Source organism: Gymnoscopelus microlampas (assembly GCF_963454915.1).
Source record: "Gymnoscopelus microlampas genome assembly, chromosome: 15".
NCBI classification, from domain to species: Eukaryota; Metazoa; Chordata; class Actinopteri; order Myctophiformes; family Myctophidae; genus Gymnoscopelus; species Gymnoscopelus microlampas.
In genome coordinates this window covers 17,260,445-17,284,185 of record NC_139952.1, presented here as the reverse complement: position 1 = coordinate 17,284,185, position 23,741 = coordinate 17,260,445, and the positions used below count along the sequence as shown (strand labels likewise).

At 42.6% G+C, this 23,741-nt stretch overlaps 1 protein-coding gene across 3 annotated transcripts in view; it reads left to right on the top strand.

The window, feature by feature from the left end:
* LOC311062315 (focal adhesion kinase 1-like) overlaps positions 1-23,741 on the top strand; it is a gene marked incomplete at its 5' end in the record, with an annotated part of 91,178 nt that overhangs the window by 16,251 nt on the left and 51,186 nt on the right. For 2 of the 3 annotated variants that reach the window (XM_084081243.1, XM_084081242.1), the window contains 7 exons: positions 10,958-11,084; positions 13,570-13,811; positions 15,148-15,314; positions 17,484-17,571; positions 18,210-18,289; positions 19,080-19,142; positions 21,817-21,871. In XM_084081243.1, the coding sequence (XP_083937369.1) occupies positions 10,958-11,084; positions 13,570-13,811; positions 15,148-15,314; positions 17,484-17,571; positions 18,210-18,289; positions 19,080-19,142; positions 21,817-21,871 (822 nt within the window). Of the gene's footprint in view, positions 1-6,229; positions 6,257-10,957; positions 11,085-13,569; positions 13,812-15,147; positions 15,315-17,483; positions 17,572-18,209; positions 18,290-19,079; positions 19,143-21,816; positions 21,872-23,741 lie in introns of those variants that run through there. The other variant, XM_084081244.1, reaches the window with a different exon arrangement.

Sequence of the window (23,741 nt, the reverse complement as noted above, 5' to 3'; positions counted from 1 at the left end):
ACGATCCGAGATCTCTGCCTACTCTGCCTACTGATACGTCTGGTGACGTCTATTCTTTCATCTATTCAAATAATGCGCTAAAACTGGGGGGAAAACATTAGTAAAACTAAAAAATAACAGCATCATTGAACCAATCCAAAGAGGGTCAGGGCAGTCCTTCATATTAGGAAGGTATCAGGATTGGTTTTCAAAGAGTGGGAGTTTTCCACCGTTCATACATTGAATTTAGATTTCCCTAGATGTATCAGAGGTCGAGTTCTGTTGTCGTCTGGCTAGGCGAGAGTATCGCTTTCGGCACTCATGACCAACAGGGAGTGGGGACCGGACCTCATTTTAGCACCTGCTACCACTGACCTGTTCTCAAGTTTAAACAATGTTCAACATACATGCAGTGCTTGTTAATGTAACTCACTTCAGAACCCTTCCATCCAATAGGAGTGAAGCAGAGGCAGGACCAGAGAAAGGCAGTTTTGGTCATGTAACAAACATCATGGAACAATTTAACCACTTTGAGCTTGGCGTCCCTATTTTGGGCATTTTGTCAGTATAGCCAGAAATTGTCCATAAAAAATGCTAATGTATCAACTTGACACTATGCCAGTGCTTTTTCTCTAGTGGACACAGCCTACTTTTTTTGTCTTCTTCTTTTTTTAAATTACATGATTCATTTTGAATAAACACTGATCAGAGGTCAATGGTATAGTCACCATCATAGAACATGTACATGCATGCGTACACACACACACACACACACACACACACACACACACACACACACACACACACACACACACACACACACACACACACACACACACACACACACACACACACACACAGTCTCTTTGTTGTTCTAACTTATGATCGCAGACTTGTGGTGGTTAAGGCACAATTATACACCGTATACAGACATAGAGACTCCTGTGAGTGAGTTTCTGTCTGTCTGCAAAGCTGTGTGCTGGTTGGTGGTATTGGTTTGATTCTCTCCTCTCCTCTCCTCTCTTCCTCTCCTCTCCTCAAATCTCCTCTCCTCTCTTCCCCTCTTCTCTTCTCTCTTCCCTCTTCCCCTCTCCTCTCATCCTCTCCTCATCTCCTCTCCTAGTGAGTTTGTACATGAGGAGCCAGCTTGAGGAGCAGGTGTTTTGGGGCCCCTGCCAGTCGACAGACGTGTATATGTGTGTGTATGAGAGCGAGAGAGAGAGAGAGAGAGACACACACACAGAGAGACCCATGCCCCTCTGACATATGGGTCATGTAGCCAGTTTGGCTGGCTGGCTAGCAATTAGCATCGATCTACTACTGACACTCCAGTGGGTGTTCGCCTCATACTTAAAGGAGCACTTCACCCATTTTCAACCTTTTCCTCATATAATTGGTCGTCACTAATGCTCATGATAATATGGCACCATTTCTGTCTACTCACTCTGTGTCTCAGAGGAGGGCTGTAGACGGTTCAGAAACCTGCCTACCAGTGACATCATCGATGGGGAATCCAAGCTAATAGAAACCGCAGGCGTTCTATTCCTAGAAACTTAGCATGCTGAAATAGAAGCCATTGCTCTCGTGTTAATACAAAAAAAAATCTACCTGCCTAACGATGATGTCACTGATAGGCGGTTTCTGAAGTGTCCACAGCCCTCCTCTGAGACACAGACTTTAATACCATCTATTATGATAAGCATTAGTGATGACCAATTATATAAATATAGGTTGCAAATGGGTGAAGTTGTCCTTTAATAGTCTAATACTTAAGGTCCTTACACACCGGGCGACACCGGCGAAAATAGCGAATATACGCAAAATTCGGACTCGTTCCGAATAATTAAAAGACGCTTTTTCGCTTTTTCGCTCCATGTACGGAGCCATTGACTTTATAAGGTTTTTAAAAAAAACGCATTATTCGCACGAAAAAATCGCCCCGGTGTGTAACAACCTTAAGCCTGACCTATCTAGTATGTCGGTGTGTCTGTTGCACTGTGGTAGTGATGTGTCGTTCATGATCGATTCGTTCAAAAGAACTTGTTCATTTTTCCGCGAACGTGAACAAGCTTGTTCACTTTCTGAAACTGTTACGTTCACGCGCGACGTAAACAAAAAAATCTCCCACGATGGTGTTTTACACACATTATAAAACATACATTAACCAATGTAGCCCTATTTTATACCTAGGCTAATTTTGAACACTAGAAAATAGCGCTACTGGACGAGAACGTGAACAAATCATTTGAACGAATCATTGCTGTGAACGTGAACGAAATCGTTCGTTCACTGAAATTAACCTTTTTTTCCCACCACTACACTGTGGTATTGTCTAGTTGTTTGAGTGTTGAATGTTTAATGGACCACGATGGAAACGAGCCTTTGGCTTTTTTGTGTATCATCCATGCTGTGCTTTAAAAGATTCATCAATAAAATACTGTATGCAATCAATCTTCAAGCATTTTACATACACTTATTAAAAGAAAAAGAAACGGATGAACAATACATTTGTCAGTCTTGCAATAATTCAAAAGTTCAATCCTGGATTCCTGTATGTACCTTTTTCTTGATGGGCTATATAAACACACAATGTTGTAAAGCCTGGGGGCTTAAGCAGCAGAGTAACCATCACCTTTGTCCTTTTTTACAATGACTGAAGAATGGAACCCCAGGAACTCATTACTAAACTCTTAGAAAACAGACAGAGGCTGATGGATAGATGGATGGATGGATGAATTGATTTGTTAAGTAAATAGGACAGACAGACGGAGACAGTAAAGTTTTTGGTAGTCTCTTAGTAGCTCAGTGACAGATGGTGTGTGTGGCCTGTGTCTCCATCTAAATGTCATTACGTTGACCCTATCACCAATCACCATCATCATTTCTAGCACCGGGTCACTTTAGTGCTGGTCATTTTAGACACTTAGCATGACGTAAAAGATCAATTTATTATAATAATACTATTTCAGCGTGGAGATAAATTATCATGATAAATGAATGATCGTTGAACTCAAAGTGATAAACGCTTTGAGTAAGGAACATTTTGAAGTTTTTGTTCACAATCCAAGTTTACAGTTGTGTGTGTGTGTGTGTGACTGACACATGCTAAGGAGTTCTCCTTAGCACATCTATTGAAAAATACGGACTAATACAGTGCACACAGCTTCCGAATGTCGAGTTACCATCCGTGGCTACAGGTTCAGCACTTTATATGTTTTTTGTATGTTTTTCCAGTGACTAGACTATTATAAATGCGAAGGCAAAAGTGGGACTAGATCAAATACATCTGGGATAGTCTTGATCCAAGGCTACCCATGCACATGAGCTGAAGTGAAATATATGGCCCCTTTGCAGTGCGGCGATTTGTGAGCTTGTAGATCGGCTATTTTCGTTGCGCCGACACCCGTGCAGAAATAAGTATAACTCAGGCTTTAGTATATGCACACATGCATGTTTACTAGAGAGTGCATTATGCAGGCGTCGCATTACACAGACTGTCTGTCAGTACTGGACTGGATTACAGACACGCACGTGTCACCTCGATGGCATTTCCTGTGTGGTGGAGGTGTGTGTGGTTTTCTGATGAACATGACATCATTATCTTCAGTGGCCACAGTTACATGGACCATCATGTATTCATTCAGAATTAATTCATTCCGAATGAACTCATTCTGAATAGAGGAATCTGATCCACTCACCTGTTTACATGGGACCTGAATAAAAGTATTCCTCGTTTACATGACCAAAGCATTCATTCAGAATATAACTTTTGACATGCGCAAAGTGGTTCCCGCCTACGCCCGGGCATGGACCAGGGGCCACTACCCAGAGCAGAGCTTCCCCTGGTGGGCATGGGAGGAGGCAATAGCCCCCTTGTGCCTCCGCGGCGGAGGTCTATCGGTCGTAGGCAGGCCCGGAAGCAACGCACCAGGCAGAGTTGTATGCGGTGCAAGCCTGTGTTCCTTTGTCATCGCCGTTTTAATGCAAAAGTAGCAGATCTACAAGTTCAGACCAGTTTCTTTTTTTGTATTGGTACCAGACACGGTAAAACGTAGGCTAGCCTATAGTATTTGTCACATTTCTCATGTAGGTACCGTACGATGATGTCATCGCGCATTCGCACATGGTCATTATAATAATAAATGGAGAGAGAGAGAGAGAGAGAGAGAGAGAGAGAGAGCGCGCAACACTACAGTCTATGATCAATGCGTTTCTGCGTTTACGTGTGGATAGGGATTTAAAAAAAAAATCTTTGTCATGTGGCCAGGGATTCTTTTTAAAAACTGAGGACTAAAATACCTGTTTAGAAAAAGATCCATAGCCTATATAAGTGTAGCCTAGGCCAGCAATCCTCGGAGCGTCCGTTCTCCTGGACAAGTCTGGGCTTAACCATTACAGGCTTATTAAATGACGCTATTAGAAACATTAATTTTATCCCGCAGGAGCGAGCGCTTTTCAGCACCAACCGTGGCCGAATTAGAGTTTTGATAGGTCATTTTTGGACAATTCTGACAGCCCTACTAAGCACGGACATGCGCGAAGGAATGCATGTATTCCAAACAGACAGGAGCGTTTGGAATAAAGTGTTTACATGGTCAATTCCGATTGATTTAACCCGATTCAAACGGTCTATACCACCCCTCCTATTCCGAATGAAAATGCATTCGGGTCAGACTGGAATGGAATATTCTATTCCAATTGGGGTGTTTACATGAGCAAATCTATTCGGAATGAATTCATCCATTCATTCATTCCGAATAGAAGTGTATTCATTCCGAATACAACTGTCCATGTAACTGTGGCCAGTGACAGGCTGACCCTGCCCCCGTGTGTGTGTGTGTGTGTGTGTGTGTGTGTGTGTGTGTGTGTGTGTGTGTGTGTGTGTGTGTGTGTGTGTGTGTGTGTGTGTGTGTGTGTGTGTGTGTGTGTGTGTGTGTGTGTGTGTGTGTGTGTGTGTGTGTGTGTGTGTGTGTGTGTGCGTGCGTGCGTGCGTGCGTGCGCGCGCGCGTAGGGCGGCGGTCGGTCATGTTTTTGTGTATATACTGTATGTGTGTGTGTGTGCCTGTGCCACAGAGTGTGAAAGGCACTCATCCCCTTGACCTCTGGTGTGTGTGTGTGTTTGTGTGTGCACGGCACGCACGTGTGTAATTTGCCACTATGTGTGTACATGTGTGCGTACACACTAGCGTGCCTAAGGCACTTAGGCACTTAGCTTGTTGACCTCTTCCTATCTGCTACCCTATCAGGGGGAAGTCATATATCATAATTCATCTGTGCTGCTGTCATAGGGTCTAGGGTTTCTAAAAGGGCTCTCCCATACGCTTCCTGTGGGAGATGGGGAGCTACAGTATACACTACAGCTATGTCATGGACCCCCAAATTGATATATATTTGGCCGCTGACCCCCATCTGCAAACGTTTCGTGCCAGGGACCCCCAGAAGAGAAGATTTATGTTAAGAAATGCAAAGTTATTCAAAAGTATTCAAACACTTTCAAGATTTTTTGAAAATGTTCAAAAGTTTAAGTGCTGTGAGCTTGTATACCTGCTATTTTTGATTAGCCAATGTATAAAATATGGATAAAGGGGTTAAATTGTATTATCACATTTTCTGGAAGCCCCTCAAGGACCCCTGGGGGTCCCTGGACCCCACTTTGAGAACCAATGCTATACAGGACTTAGTCCAGTGTTTAATGATGTAATTGGCAGGGAACAGACTAGCCTATAACAGTATTACCTCATATCTCAACCAGCAAACGGAAAGCATGCTGGAGATGTTGGCTGTCAGCTTTTATTTCCACTCTATATAGTTATTTAATATCCAAATGTGATACCTACCTATCATCCCACACTGGAAACAAAGATATAGGATACTACTGGCCTTTATATTCCATAACTGTGTTTTCACAAATATAGGCTGTACAAACTATGTTTGAAAATATAATGTAAATATATTTTCACATTAGATTTTCTCCAAAGAATGTATAAAGTTAAGACATGGCTATAAGAGGTTTCTCTGCCCAACAACAGTGATATGTTAATGGATGTTAATGTTAGAATTAGTCAAAAATTCTGCTCGAGGGGCACTGTGGGACCACCAGACTATTGACCACTGTGTATATTTGTCTATGTTAAGGAAAGGACAAGCCATGCTGCTGTACCAGGAAACAGAAGATGATAGGAACATTCTATAGTTACACTGATGAACTCATATCTATATCTTTCTCTCTCTCTCTTTGTTTGTATTTTAGATATTTCCAGGATTGCCTACTATACAGGTGAGTGGCTGGCCTTCGTATCATTCAAGGGGCATTCAGGGAAGTATCTGTACATCTGCAATTTTTTTTACATTTTAAAAAAATCTTGAAAGTGTTTTGAACACAAATCCTCTCTTCTGGGATCCCTGGCACAAAACGTTTTCAGATGGGGGGTCTGTGGCCAAATAAGGCACGAAAAATTTGTTTTGGTTATTAGTGAGGGTCCTGTGTAGTAATTGTCATGGATTCTCAGGTAGTACCTGCATCTGTCAGATGGTGGTGTTAATGTCCTTTACTGGCTACACTGGGCTATAAATTCTTAGTGACAAGTGAGACTGACTGACTCTTGGCTCAGTCCCAATAGAGCTCTTCCCATTCACAACCACATCCGGCCTTCTGACAAAGGGCTTTCAATAGCCTACACACAACACGTGCGTACACACACACACACACACACACACACACACACACACACACACACACACATACACACACACATGCAGACACATGCACACACGTGTGTATGTGCCTAAAATCGACAGTCGACTCCCACCAAATTTTCATGACAATGGCTAGAGCCCGAGATTGAGGGGACATGTTGTATAGGAAGTACACAGAATCCCCCCCCCCCCCCCACACACACACACACACACACACACACACACACACACGCACACACAAATAGAAACGGACGCACGCATTTTTGATTTTGTGGTTTAGTGAGGCTGTGCCTGGCAAATAAGATAACAGTCAGATAGCCCATGGTGTGTGTGAGAGACGTGTGTGTGTGTGTGTGTGTGTGCGCACGTGCGTTCGTGTTCATATGCATTTATTGTGTATTTCTCTATTTTTATGTTTGTATCTGTGTGGCTTTGTGTCTAAATGTGTATATTGCGTATGTGTCTGTTTGTATTTCTGTGTGTGTGTGTGTGTGTGTGTGTGTGTGTGTGTGTGTGTGTGTGTGCAGTGCAGTAACTCACGTGTAGTAACTCATTGAGATCCATTCAGCTCACTCTGATATGTTGAGCCATATAAATGTCCACTTGATTAAGTACAGCTGGCATCTGGATAACACACCACACACACCATACGCATACATGAGAACGGACACACACATACACATATGAGCACGGACGCACACACACACACACACACACACACACACACACACACACACACACACACACACACACACACACACATACACCACACACACCATGCGCATACATGTACAGTATGAGCACTGAGCAGACACACACACACACACACACACACATGCAATGTTGAACATTGATTCTGGGTCAGGGCGCGTACATGGCACGTTCTGGGACATTGGCGCAAACATGGCGTGTAGTCACATTGTAAGGATTTAAATTGGGCTCATCCTCTTGATAGCAAATGAGCAAGATTCACATTTTTCATGTTGTTTTAATTGGCGATTGTATCATATATTGAAGGGAAAACCACACATTTAAAGGGATATTTCACTTTCAAATAAAGTAAACATCAAATAAAATCACAGCCCCCTCATGCTTTAGAATGTCCATCTAATGCTTGAAGGGGCCGTGATTTTTCCATAACTTATTTTATTTATTTTTTATATATTGTTTTAATGTTTACTTTATTTGAAAGTGAAATATCTCTTTATTTTTTCTCCAGGCTGATATAAGACAAATAATATAGTGCATTGTCTGCAGACTCCCTTAAATAAGCAGCAGACTAGCGAGTGAGTATTAAAACTTGCCATGTCCTCTCCTTTCCCTGGTTTGGATCAAGTCTCCATAATGTCTTCACAAACACTCTGCACTCCATAGGTTATGACTAGTTTAAAGTTATTCGCATGATTTGGATTGTGATATTAAAGATATAATAATTAATGTTAAATGGAACATGATGATGATGATGATATTGTCACACCAAGCACAGATACAGACTATAAAAATGCATTGTTTGTATAGAAGACACATTAAATTGATCATTTAATGTTTCAGCTTTTTGGCATTTGAGTAAAACCCATAATACTCGCAGCTTACCTTTTTCTTTGACAGTTAAAGATCCTCCATGCAGGCATTCATTTCTTTTGAACTCAAATCTTTGCTTCTGGAGGTCCCTGGAACCAAATATTTTACAATTGTTCACTTTACTTTTTTATTGCCCTTCATATTCCTTGACTGGCAAGACAAGAAAGAAAGCTGCATAGCATCTGGAGAAATTATGTAACTCTTTTTTTTCTAATATTGCGAGTGCAATACATATTGCAAAAGAAAATAAATGAGAAAAATAGTGCAATGTCATCATAACACACACCACAACACACCTCACAACCCCCACCTCATCGACAGGATGTGGGAGGGAGGGAGGTAGGGACGACTAGATTAATCCCCCTTGTTGGGGGCGGCGATAGCTGAGTGGTTAAGGTGCATACTGTACCACATACCATAAGCTCTGATGTCTGACAGCGGGTCAGACATCAGTTGCCGGGTTCGATGCCCGGCAACGGACCTTTGCTGCATGTCACTCCCAGACACTCTCCTTGTTTCCTGTCAATCTTCACTGTGGACTATCAATAAAGGCAATAAAAGCCTAGTAGTAATAATGATAATGTCCCTTTTCTCATGTGACCACATGAGACTAGGGCTGCAACTATCAATTATGTTCTTATTCTTATTTTTGTGATTAATGAATAATCGAGAAACGTTAAATGTTTTTTTGTATTTTAATAGATCAACGAATTGATGCGATAATCGCCAAAATCCATCAGTCTGATTAACCGCTTAAGGCCTATTTTATACTCTGTTGTACAACTGTGTTTTTAGAAGAAGAGAAAATACTTTTTCCCATAAATGTATTTTTTTTAAATAATCATTTAAATCAATTAGTTTGATTGAATGTTGCACCCCTACATGAGATGGTATTCTGAGCTCAGTTCCTAATGAGTTCTCCCTCTGATTAAAAAAAGGAAATGTGGGGGACAGATCTATGAGTCGGTATGTTGTGGGGGGGGGGGGGGGGGGGCAGAAACGCATTGTGCTGCCGTCGAGTGTGAGCCATGGTCTACAGAAGTACAGCAGCGGCTTGTAAACACAGTAGAGTAGATGTTATACAAACATGGTAGCAGTGTTGAAACCAATAGTTTTTAATCAGCACACTTGCTCTTCTCGGGGTCATCTGGCCTCTTTGAATCAGATCGGTACTGCTGACGGAACATTGTATACTGGTTACCGTGGAGACCGGCCCCCAGTGCGGCCCCTCCGGCGCTATATTAGAGCCGTCAATCAAAATGTTGTCCCCGAGAGCAGGTTGAAGAGGGGTAAGAATGTGTGAAAAGAGCTTGATAAAGATCTCGACAGTGGAGTGCTTGGCACGGTTGTGACAGTAGCTGCGAGTTGACATGCTTGGCACGACTCTGGTAATGACTACGTTGGCATAGAGGGAATGGAAGAATGCTATTGTGTGTCGTGATCTCTTCTCTCCTAGAAGTTAGTTAGTTCTGATGGTGTAAGTGCTGGCGTAATATGAGGGCTGTTCTGAGGTCTGTCTAATAAGCAACAGTGGGAGGAGCTCTTGTGGAGCAGATTAGCATATTAATAAAATCTAACTCCACCCTCCTCTGCTCCCTCCCTCCCTCCCTCTTCCCCCCCCCTCTCCCTCTCCTATGATTCTCTGCTCTGCTCCTCTCTGGTTGACGATCCAGTTCTCCCTTCCTCCCATTCAATCTGAAACAATTGCTCCCTCTCTCTCTGTCCCTGTGCATAGCCCTCCCTGTCTTTCTCTGTGTTGTTAGTTGTCTGGTTGTTCCTCTCGCGCTCCCTTCTCGGTCTTTCCCAGTGAAGTAGCTCATTTTCTGACTGTCTTCTCTCTATCCCTCTCTCTCTGGTTCTTGTTCACTGGGTAGAGTAATTGATGCCATCTCTTTCTCTCTCTCCCTGTTTCTGCATCTGTATTTCTCGCTTAGATTGTCTCTCTGATCTAATTGCTGTCTAACTGCGTGTTGCAATTGGACCAACTTGAGTGGAACTTTGACTTGACTGTGGATTATCACTGGTGGTGTGCAGGTTGAGGTCGAGCAGTCAAAGCGGCTCCACTGAGATTCACGGACATTGACGGACATTTAAAGACTGCATGTTTCTCCATGGGTAGAATGACAGCTGAGAAAGTACAGAAAATTCTGTGGATTATAGGAAATAATTAGTTCATTATCTCTGAGGATCTCCATTTTTCGCTGCAGTGGATTACAACAAACATTAAGACATCAAGGGCAGTGTCACGCAAACATTCATCATGGGGAAGTGTTGACGCTTATCTGGCTTTTGTGGTCAGCGGTCAAATTTGTATTCAACTTAGGTCTTTCACTTCAGTCCGAGTTGGCAGTCAAAACGTTTTCGTGTCAAGTCTCTCTGTCTCCGCTAGCAAGTGTTTCCTGCAGCATCTCAAGACTTTGCACACCGTTTGTCATCTCACAACGCAGCAACAGACACTAGATTCAATCAGATCTTTGTTGGGATTTGTTTTGGTTACTCTGCTGTCCGCTATTGAAGCTATAGGCGGTCGTTCGTGACAATGAAGCGTGCCCTGATGACTTTGTGTGTGTTAGTGCGTTAGTGAGAGTTAGACTGGTGATTATGATTGGAGTTGTATGTGTGTTTAGCTATACCGGGGTGTGCATGTGGTCATGATGCGTGTATGCCAGCGCTACTGTGCAAGTGAGAGAAATCGTGCGTGATGCGAGGGTGTGAGCCCTCTGGCTGTCTTTCTGTCCTCGACGACCCGGACAGACAGAGAGACAGACAGACATGCATTTCCATGGTGGCCAGTGGCTGCAGCCCCTTCCCCTTGTGTTGGGAAAGAGGTATGGGATGTTTCTGACACACACACACACACACACACACACACACACACACACACACACACACACACACACTCGCACACACACGTGCACATGTGACATTTGACTCCATGGGAACTGAGTTGGTATGGCTGCTGTATGGTATATTGCCAAACCAATAGTTGCATAGAAAAGGGCGTGTGTGTGTCAGTCTGTCAGATTTCCTTTTCTTACAGGTGTAATTACCTGAGATGACATATTAGCTTTCCTTCTAATGGATGGAGGAGAGGGAGGGAGGGAGGGGAGAGGAAGAGAGAATGAAAAGAATCTATCTATCTTTTTACACACAGGCACACACACACACACACACACACACACACACACACACACACACACACACACACACACACACACACACACACACACACACACACACACACACACACACACACACACACACACACACACACACACACACACACACACACACACACAGGACTCAAGTACATTTACCTTGTCCAGGCACAAAGGTCACTTGTCCAGGTAAAAATTTGGCATTTTATATTCAATCACATTTTTTGTTTGTTTGCAAATGCCTAATTCAGACTAACACACAGTTGAAAGAATGGCATGTTTGTGTTGCCTTGTTGTTTGTCAGTCACTGAGAAAAAATTAACAACTTAATTGATCTGGCAAACTTAAAGATTCATTCAGTTTCAATCGTTATTCACAAAGCACGTTATTGGCTTTATTACAAGTATAGTACAAAAGCTATTGGTCCATATAAACTGCCCCTGCGCGCGCGCACACACACACACACACACACACACACACACACACACACACACACACACACACACACACACACACACACACACACACACACACACACACACACACACACACACACACGACAGAATATGGCATGTAATCTTAGCTGTAACCAGATGAGGCTACTTCCATGATCCAGGAAATGTGGGAATGACAAGACTCCTTCAGGAAGTATGTCTGTTAGAGGTACATTGTTCCTGTGGTGATTCTCTCTCTTGCACACACGCCTGTACACACACACACACACACACACACACACACACACACACACACACACACACACACACACACACACACATACACATACACATACACATACACATACACATACACACACACACACACACACACACACACACACACACACGAGAGAGAGAGAATGTGGCAAAGACAGATTCAAACTCACCATGCTGCTAGTGTAGAGGTATGTGTGTGTTGTATTGTGTTGTATGCCTGTATATATTTATTGTGTCTAGAGGCTGATTGAGAGGCTGGCGAACCATGATAAAAACTTACAAAGTAAAATCCCCTAGGGCTAATTTAACTCATAAAGTGTATAAAATAAATGTAATCGATAAGGGTCCATTTTGGTTACATATGTAAGGATATTTTGTACACTCTCGGCGATAGGTTAACACTGGGGATTTGATTGTGTACTTGGTATTACCTTGTAGGTAATAAACTACTAGCTGTCCTGTCCATCAATGTACCATCGCAAATTAAGGATCAGGGATGAACTGTTCTCTCTTATATTTGCTGCTCTGAAATATTGTTGTGAATTTACACAATATAATCACACTACAATAATCATGAGGTTTGATTTAACCGAAATGAAAACCAAATGGGCCCTTACGGATACATTTGTTCACTCTTAACTCATTGAGTGCTATTCACGTGTTTCACGTGTTTTACCGCTATGGTGCAACGTTTTTCCCCGCAAATCCCCGTAAAAAAAAGCATCCATTCATGTAGCGCGATGACCCTGGCTACATCCTGGAACGATAACATTTCACTCGCGAGTTACAACGGGGGGGGGGGATCGCGCATCACGCATGACCGGTTTTCCCCACCGGAAACGGATTCGGAGATACAGACGTTTTAAAGAAGGAAATAGACAGGAAGCGGATGGGGAGCCATGTTTTTTTTTTCCGGTGATCCATCTGGCCTATCCTTCTCAGGATCACAATGGGTACTCCCAGAGCTGCTCTAGCCCCTCCCATGTGGAAAAAAACGAAAAAAACAAAAAGACACCAAAACCGTTTTAATACGGTTTTGGCACTCCGAGTAACTTTTTGCACCTTTTGCAAAACCGTATCAATACGGTTTTGGCACCCCATGTGTTAATGGGTTAACTTATAACTGAAAAAGGCACTCAGTGAGTTAATACACTCTCCAATTTAAATGATTTTTGTGTATATCGGCTAAATGCAAACTGAAGAGGCGGATTCCCTTTTTAACCCATTAAAACCAGGAAAGCATCCGTGTCATTTTAGATTTTTGCGTTGGCTATTCAAAAATCATATATGCAAAGCTCACAGCGCGTCACTTTGTGCCGTGCTGCGAGCTTGTACATCTGCAATTTTTTTACATTTTTGAAAAATCTTGAAAGTGTGAGAACTACTGTTTTTAGAAGGCGTTTGTAGAATCTGATTTCTCCTCCTCTCTCTCTCCATCCCAGAATATGACAGACACCTAGCAGCGGTATCAGCAGGGAAAACCATGGCGACGGCGTACCTGGAACCCAACCTGAACCACGCCCTCCTGGCAGGCGCCAAGTCCCGGTTAAGTGCGGGCGTGTCGGACCGAACCATCGGCGGCTCCGTGGACAGGGTCCTCAAAGTGCTCCACCACTTTGAGTCCAACACGGAACAGAGCAGCTGGTCGTCCAACATCCGATATGGAGACGCCACGGACGTTAGGGTAAACAATGACCACTCACACACACACACACACACACACACACACACACACACACACACACACACACACACACACACACACACACACACACACACACACACACACACACACAGTGAATTGTGCATGTATTAATGTATTGCATCGGTATTTTTGGCAACGGTATTTAGTGTAAAGCAAAAACAGGATGGGGCCTATTATGGAGCCCTGGGGGTTGACTCTGGTCAACTAAATATATAGTATGAATAGAGGTTGAGCTGAAAACTGTTTCAGTGAGCTTCCTAATATAGGAAACTATAGCTATAACTTTCAACGTGGACACCAGGTTGAAAGTGGCTAAAAGGTAACTAGCATCTGTAGCTCTAGTCCAGTCCATTGCCACCACTGAAAGGTATTGTGAGCTTGACGTCCAGTGAGCTAAATAAACTAGACTTTCAATGTTATTATCTATGAGCATCTATTAGCACATAATACAGTATGGTCCTCTATGTGGTCCATTACTGATGTTACAGCACTTACCACTCAGGCTGTTTAGGGAGGAATGGAATGTGATGTAGGTGTTGTTCTTCATGTGCTGTGGTGTGGTGAGTCATAATGTGGATGCGGGTGTTCAGCTATAACTTGTTGGTTTTAAAGGTCCAAGGTCGTAGCTGTCTGCTCCATTATAGACCGCTCCACACAAAGAGAATAGTGTACCAGCAGATACATAGACCTGCAGGATATCCCGTGTGTGTGTGTGTGTGTGTGTGTGTGTGTGTGTGTGTGTGTGTGTGTGTGTGTGTGTGTGTGTGTGTGTGTGTGTGTGTGTGTGTGTGTGTGTGTGTGTGTGTGTGTGTGTGTGTGTGTGTGTGTGTGTGTGTGTGTGTGTGTGTGTGTGTTCCTGTATCTGTGTGTTTGTGTGCGTGTGTTCTGTCATGTCATTCAGGCTTTCTTTCCTTTCCTTTCCTTTCCTTTCCTTTCCTTTCCTTTCCTTTCCTTTCCTTTCCTCTCCTTTCCTCTCCTTTCCTCTCCTCTCAGTATGTAGGTCAGGCACCCTAGGCTTTCACACAACAACACACATGGCTGAGATGGCTCCATAAGCATCAGTGAATTTGTGTGTGTGTGTGTGTGTGTGTGTGTTGTATGTGAAGTCTGCCAGCTTGTTTTGGCTGGATAGTTGCATTAGTTTGCTTGAAGACACGCACACACTTCGCACGCACACACACACACACACACACACACACAGACATCCATGTTGTGGTTGACCTGGTGCAGAGTGCCAGACACACACATTAGCACGATGACGTAAGACTGACTGTCAGGTTTGTTGATAAAGTGAATGACTCCTCTGTTTCTCCAGGGAATCATCCAGAAGATTCTGGACATCCACAAAGTGCGCTGGACTTCCTGTTTTGGCCTGCGTCTTAGCAACAGCGAATCAGGAGACCATCACTGGCTCCATCCAGATATGGGAGTGTCCCACGTCAGAGAGAAATATGAACAGACACGCCCACAGGAGGAGTGGAGGTGAGATGTGTGCGTGTGTGTGTGTGTGTGTGTGTGTGTGTGTGTGTGTGTGTGTGTGTGTGTGTGTGTGTGTGTGTGTGTGTGTGTGTGTGTGTGTGTGTGTGTGTGTGTGTGTGTGTGTGTGAGATAATTTTTACTTTTACAACATGCTTCTAAACTGAACACCTTTATTGACATTTAATCTCAGTAACCAATCAAAATCCCAATCTAAATCTTATTAATGCCTCAAAATGTTCTTTATACATAATTGTCTTTACATCCAATCAATATGGATAAAATAGGTACTGTGTTTACTGTAGATAGATAGATAGTTTATGTGACAAATGTGTTTAAAGCTGGTGAATCAAATGTTATTTTGACCAGTCTGTATTGTAGAGTATGTAATACAATACAGTATACCTATACATTGCAGTGGTTGGAGGTAGGCTTGGGCGATATGGACAAAATATCACAATATGTTTGACGATAATATCAATTTTCTTTTGAAATTTGCATCAGAAGTAGGAGGTGGTCTCCCTGCTCTTCCACCAAGAAATTGTGTGTTCGGGTAGGAACACTAAATTAGTAGTGGTTGACAAGTGGTATTGCCTGAAGCTCAAAGCACAAGCTGGCATTTCTTCGTAGCTCACTGGCTCCTGCATGGGAGACTTGGCTTCGAATGCCGGGAAGGACATACATCTTCTGGATTGCAGTATTAATGTGTTTAATGACCAAAAAAAGTGTTTGCTATAGTGTAAACCAAATTCTGTGTTACACATGATTATTTATTTTGAAGGCCATATCTGTTTAACAGCAGAGAGAGCAGAGAGAAATAATCACATGCACCAAAGGAATTGAACTATAGGCGATCATTATTAGATCGCCTAATGTGGCATGCATGCCAACTAGCTGAGGGGCAAGGACCCACCTCTCCACCCACACACTTCAAACACATTCTAGAGGCAAGATGTTGTGTTGTCAAATCGTTCAAATCTCATTTCCCTTGTTTCCTTGTTTGTGGTAAAAAAAGGGGCAACAAATGAAACATGCCTTCTGTTGTGACTGTGGCAGAGCAAAGTAATGGATTGTTTTTCAACAACTGAAGTGACCATTCTATATTGTAGATCTATGTTGTTTTTGGTCTGTGCGAATGTTACCTGGGCCTACTTACAGTATGGGTCATGATCCGCCCATTGAGAACCATTGCTTTAGACCCAGCCGGGTCTATGGCTGTGCTTTTATATTGCTCCAGCTGTTTCATTCATGTTTTATGGGTTGTCTTTATATGGTCTGCTGCCTGCCAGACTACACACTGTAAGATTTCTGATGCTGATTACACACAAGTGTTGATGGTCTAGTACCACGACAGCTTTTTATTTAGTAAACAAGCCATCTTTAGCCTAAATAGTGAGACACAATTCAGCTGGTTGCATTGTGTTCTTGTCATTATTATGTCAAAAATAAATACCACATCTGTATATTTTTCCAGGTCAGAATGCGGTGGTGAAGCATTGGAGGACAATTATCAGACCAATTTTCTCCATTTACATGGACTGACTCAATTGTTGTTCTGAATTTGGTCAAAGCCTAGTAGATCATAGCCAGCTACACAATTCTAGCCTCTGGGCTACCAGCTGCTGGGGCTATTGTGTCTAAACTTGAGGCTATAGCTTTTGTATGGTATGGCTGAATTACATTTGTACCATGTTGGTTAGGTAGTTTAGATGTTAATGCTTGGGTATATAATGCTTTTACCATGGTGGCTGTGGTGTTAATGCCATTGTGTGGCGGAGACCTTTTGGACTGTGGACATAAAAAGAGAGAACCAGATGCCTGCTTTGTTTGACTGAGTCAACAACTCTCTCTGTCTCCCTCATTCTCCCTCATTCTCTCTCTCCCTCCCCCTCTCTCTCTCTCTCTCTCTCTCTCTCACTCTCACTCTCACTCTCACTCATCTCTCGTCTAAGTTGCTGAAAGACAATTTTGCTCTTGCATATCCGTAAACTTTCACCATAATTCTAATCTATAGTGTTGATCACATTAACATGCGGAAGATGGCTTTCTTCCCAGCAACTCTGTCCTGTAAACAAAGAATCTGTCCATAATTTGTGAGAACTTTCAGTGTTGGTTGAGTCCATGATCCGGTCTATATAATAATCAGTGTACCATGTGTTTTATGTCTTCATGTAGGTATGAGCTGAGGATCCGCTATCTTCCAAAGGGCTTCGTACAGCAGTTTACTGAGGACAAACCTACGCTCAACTACTATTATCAGCAGGTACGCTTCAACTCCACCTCAGCTTCAACGTTATTGTCACATCACAGGTTCACAGGTGTAAATGAATGGCTTGAAATTCTTTTTCATCCAAACTCCCATCATTTGTGGTTTTCTGGTAAGGGAAAGAAGAGGAGGAGAGAGTATCTCAATTTAAAATGTGTTTAGTCCACAGGATTAGAAGTAATGTAGCACCCAAATATTTCCGTGACTACTTTTCCAAGGTTAGGGATACTCACAGTTATTCCTATACTGCAGTTCAGTGGAATGATTTACCTTCAAGCCTCAAGTTGATCAGTTCCTTTGAACATTTTAAATTCTCATTAAAAGGATCGTTGGCCAATAATATGACTTAATTTTAAACCAAGTACTGATCTTATAGAGTAAAGTTTGAGCCCCCCTTCGCCTAAAGGACCACAATGGAAACAAGCCTACAGGCTTTCTTGTGTGTTCATCCTTTTGAATTCAAGGATCACAGATCAGGTATTGAAATACTCCTGATAAGAGTAGAGTGAAATAAATATGTGCAGATATAGTAGCAGTTGCAGATATACAGTATATGTGAGGTGCAGCAATGAATAGTAGCATGCATCGAATGAATATGATTAACAAATAAAAACACATTTTCGTGTGTGTCCCAGGTGAGGAATGACTATATGACAGAGATCGGGGAACAGGTGGAACAGGATGTAGCTCTCAAACTGGGATGTCTGGAGATCAGGTAGGGCACACAAAACAACACCGACTGCATCATCCTGCTTTAACCACTTGAACCCCAGCATCCTTATTCTGGGGGGAATGTTCGCCAAAAAATAGCAGATCTACAAGCTCACAACATGTCTCAACGCGATGCGTCGTGAGCTTGTCTGCAAATTTTGGCGACGGGATTTGGTGTAGAGTGAAAAGTGAAAAGAAACAGCATACCATGTTTAGTTGCAACTGATTGATTGACTGAATACTTTACATTTCTGGCTAATTAAGTATTCAATCAATCAATCATTCAATCAGTTGCAACTATACACTCTACACCAAAAAATCTACAACTCTGGTCCGTTTCACTTGGTATAGAGGGTTTAACCCATTAAGGCCTGAGGCCGATTCTACTAAATGTCTTCTAAATCAGAACAGTTTTCTGAAAAACCTATGTTTCTATATCAGTGGTTCTCAAACTTTTTCATGTCAAGGACCCCCAAATGATATGTATTTGGCCGCGGACCCCCATCTCAAAATATTTTGTTCCAGGGACCCCCAGAAGCAAAGATTTGAGTTGAGTGAAAAATATATATATGTTCAAAGTTTTGCACAAATTGTCACGATTTTTCAATAATAGCAGATCTACAAGCTGAGCTTGTAGATCTGCTATTTTTAAATAGCCAAATAAATCATAAAATGACACAGATCATTCCAGGTCTTAATGGGTTAAGTGGTTAAGGCTTCACCCTCAGGGGGAAATAGAGTATTCTCCTGGTGTCATCTACACCACATTGATCCCAGGTCTGGTGTGATTCCAGGAGGTTCTTCAGAGAGATGAGAGGAAACGCGCTGGACAAGAAATCAAACTATGAACTACTGGAGTGAGTAATACTACACTACTTACCTGTATATACTACACTGTCTGTTGTCCTTATCGTACAGTATACCACCTCCATGTGTACTTACCATTAGTATACTAAAATGTCTGCTGTACCGTTAGTGTACTACACTGTGCGCTGTACTTACTTTGTATACCTTCATGTGTAGTGTATTTAACCATTAGTATAACGCCTCCATGGCTATGAGTCACCATCACAAGCTCACAGTATTGCTTTTCCATTCCTATCTCTCTCTCTCTCTCTCTCTCTCTCTCTCTCTCTTTTTAGTAGTGTACCCCAGCAGAGTGTGAATGCGCAAAAATGTGGACTTGTGTAGAGATTTTGCTTTGTTAGCTTTAGATTTACATTTCTGTCAAAGTTGTCATCACTCAGTCCTGCCTGCATATAGTGCATATTAACACTAACCATAGCTTCGTATTCCAAAAGAAATACGATTTTAAAAAGGAGTTAGATTTGTTTTGAAATGGAAATTGTGTTTAGAAAACCTATTGGAAGTCTCCCTTGGTGCAGCTAAGATTTCTGCCCTGTAGTGTTTCATACATTTTTAATGAAGCAACTTAGTACAGTACTGAGTTGACAGAAAAGATGTGCTGGGAAAAAAGAAATCTGCATCCAAACGATGCCTTCTAGATGTGGTTGTGAATGGGAATGACCTTTGTGAGCTTGCGGTTTGGGGTCTTGTCCGAGCCACTATCTGCTCCCCATTTTAATGTCAGAGGAGCATATTTGTGATGAGGCCTAACAAGGTTTCCTCTAATGAGGTCCGATGTTAATGAGCTGCCGTAACCCACTGGGGCTCTCACTCTGTCCATCACCCTAACGAGCTCTCCAATTACTCTGGAGACCCTCTGTTTCTCTACCACTCTGTACCTCTCTCTCTCTCCCTGTGTCTGTCTGTTGAATTGAACATGATGGTGTGTCATGTCTTTCTCTATCTCTCTCTCTCTCTCTCTCTCTGTTGAATGGAACATTATGGTGTGTCATGCATATTTTAGACAAAGAGTGGGGGAAGAGAGTGCATTGTTGGAGGCTTATAGACTTTCAAAGCACTGTGTCTTGTGTTTTACCAATCCTCTACAGCTAGTGCTTAGTATGATGGTTGTTGCTTTAAAAGACATAATGGTACAGGCGCAGAAGAAATCATATTTGCATGTTAGCCAGCTTTTATGGCTTGTTTTAAGCCCTGTAGTTTATGTGATAAGGAAAATGACAGTGTCACAAAGGCATACAGTATATATTCAGTGCCAATTCAACATCTGTTTAGTATGGTATTCTGTGATTAGAAAATTCATAGATTTTGAATACAACACTATCTCTGTGTGAGTGTGTCTGATGTAAACACTCGTATTGTAACGCAAGGTTAAAACCAAATCAACAGTGTTTTTGAATACCATTTGAACCAGGACTGTCATTGAGACTGAGAGGATTGATGATGTAAGCTGGGAACCATGGGGCCCTTCTATCTCTCTCTCTCTACCCTCACTCTTTCATTCTGCCGCTCTACGCATCTTTTGTCCAGGGAGGAGGGAGTCTATAACTAGCATCCTCTAGCATTCTGCTAGTCCCTCTTTCTACCCCCTGGAAAAGATGAGTTGAAATCTATAGGCGGTGGTGAACTATTTTCTTATCACACACACACACACACACACACACACACACACACACACACACACACACACACACACAGGCCTGACTTTCTTTTATCCCCACCCACCCACATTTTAAAATTATTTCAATCGCTACCGCCTGACCGGCTTCAGCGCATCTGTTTTCAGAATGTGACCTGACTATTGTCAAGTCTGTATTTTGTAAAATAAATGTGTAGGCTATGTTAACACATTGGCTGCCAAAAACGCAGATCTGCGTTCTTTTGAGGCCTTAGAACGCAGGCTATTTTTATTTTATTTTATTTTTTTAGATTTGACCCAAAGACCAAAGAGATATGATTTTTCGAAGATTTAGACTCCCATCCACTTCCTTGTTAACTTAAAACTTAAAAATTCTGTATCTCGGCTCCTGAGTACTTTTATTTTTTCATTGAAAAAGTCTGGCAGTCTACTGTAGAAAATAAATTAATAATTCTGGCAGCCAATTAACAACACTGAGACTGTTAGCTACACGTCACGCCTCTGAATCCGGACCATCAAAGTGTAAAAGCACGCGTAGGGGCAGTAGTACGCCAGTTTTGATTGATTCTGTGTATAAAAAGCAAAGCCAGTGTAATGGCAGATCTTCTTTATAGCAACATTATGGCATTTCTTTTATCTGTACAAAAGGGGCTTGCATCTCTCTCTGTCTCTCTTATCTGCTGCTCTCTCTCTAGACAATCCATTGTCAGAAGGGGAAAAAAATGCTGTGCTCTGATTAGAATCAGACAGAAATTCTTGCTTCCCTCTCTCTCTCTCTCTCTCTCTCTCTCTCTGTGTGTGTGTGTGTGTGTGTGTGTGTGTGTGTGTGTGTGTGTGTGTGTGTGTGTGTGTGTGTGTGTGTGTGTGTGTGTGTGTGTGTGTGTGTGTGTGTGTGTGTGTGTGTGTGTGTGTCTTTCTTCTGACTTGAGATAGTACGATGTTTGAACAATTAACATACTTCTCCATCATTATGCTGTTGTAAACACTGACCTCCTTTTTGCTCCCCCCGTGTCCTCTCTCTCTTCCAGGAAAGATGTTGGGTTGAGGCGTTTCTTTCCGAAAAACCTGTTGGACTCAGTCAAGGTGAGAACAATGTATTTTGGAGTGATACAGAGACAAAACATCCGACCAATATATTGGTTTGGCCAATATATTGGCCATTATTTGACTTTTTTGATGACATAAGTATTTGCATTTATGCAGCCAACGTGTTACCAAAAATAATTATTATAATATATATATATATTACAGAATATTGGTCAAAACATCGGTAATTAGTGGTCTTTGACTCTCCAAAAACGTGTCCGGCATCGGACCGTAAACCTGGCATCTAATCGAGTCATTCAGAAAGAGAGAAAAGCAGACTTGTATCAGATGGTCTTCCCTCCCTCAATAATTGCACTGCCAAAGCACTCCTGAGCAAAGTACTTGCAACCCCTGTTGAAGCACTGTAGCTCACTGACAGTGGCTCTGCTGAGCAGTTCACAGATGTGAATGCGTTCATCTGTGCGAGCGCTGCTTTCATAAGTGGTTAGTGTTGGCGGCTGAACTTTCCCCGGGTCACGGAGGAAAACTGGACCCTGTGTCGTTTGAAAGGAGAACATTTTTCTAATATGCTAAATAGCAGACTGGGATAGACCACCCCATGTCTGGGTTATGTTGAGCTTATTCAATATGGTGTACTTACCAACAAGTTAACATACTGCATTCTCTGTAGAACCACTGAGGGGTGGAAACTGATGCCAAGTAATGAAATAAAGTGACCATCAGCCCATTGTATGAGAATAGCTTATAAGAGAGAATAATATAGAACAGAACAGAGAGGAAGGTAAATTAAGCTGTGGTCCTTAGATAAGGATTTAAACTGCCTGCCTTACATCCAACTGTAGTTGTAATTGGTCCATGGCTCCTTGTGTCTGTTCTAAAGTGTGTGTGTGGGTGGATGTGTCATTATGGGTGAGCGTGTCTGATTGACCAACGGTGTCTGTGACAGTGATGCATTTATGGCACGTGTGTGTGTGTGTGTGTGTGTGTGTGTGTGTGTGTGTGTGTGTGTGTGTGTGTGTGTGTGTGTGTGTGTGTGTGTGTGTGTGTGTGAGACTGAGAGTGAATGAGCTGCTCAGTGATCTGAAAAGGTCTTGGTGTCAGCAGGCGGGCTGACAGATGCTCTGCCTAGCCAGACTCTCTCTCTCTCTCTGTGTGTGTGTCTCTCTCTCTCTGTGTGTCTCTCTCTCCCTCTCTCTGTGTGTGTGTGTGTGTGTGTGTGTGTGTGTGTGTGTGTGTGTGTGTGAGAGAGACCCTAAGGTCAGATCTAAACCCATTTCCCCAATATCGAGCAGAGAGGGGGAGGGGTCCCTCTGTTAAGCCCCATTGACTCCTTCCACTACCCCTCATGCCCCCCTTTCCTCTTTCTCCACTCTTTTTGTGGCCCATTGCCCATTCTTCATCTTCCTCTTCTCTTCTCTTCTCTTCTCTTCTCTTCTCTTCTCTTCTCTTCTCTTCTCTTCTCTTCTCTTCTCTTCTCTTCTCTTCTCTTCTCTTCTCTTCTCTTCTCTTCTCTTCTCCCTCTGAACATGACATGGATATCTTGTTCATATGTATGTTCACCTGATATGTGTTCAACAGCCACAGCCCCACACACACACACACACACACACACACACACACACACACACACACACACACACACACACACACACACACACACACACACACACACACGCACGCACATTGTGCGTTGTGAATAATTGTGCCTAAACCACAGTTATGTCTATGCAGAACCATCTGCTCATTGGAAGTTTGTTTATTGGCAGCTTGCAGTTTGCTGTGCTTGTGTGTGACTGTGTGTGCATGCAAGTGTGATGGTTTTGTGTACGTTACATATGTTGTTCAAATTATGAGTATTGGGAAGTAAGTCAACCCTTTCATCACTTGTGCCCCCAATGATGTGGTT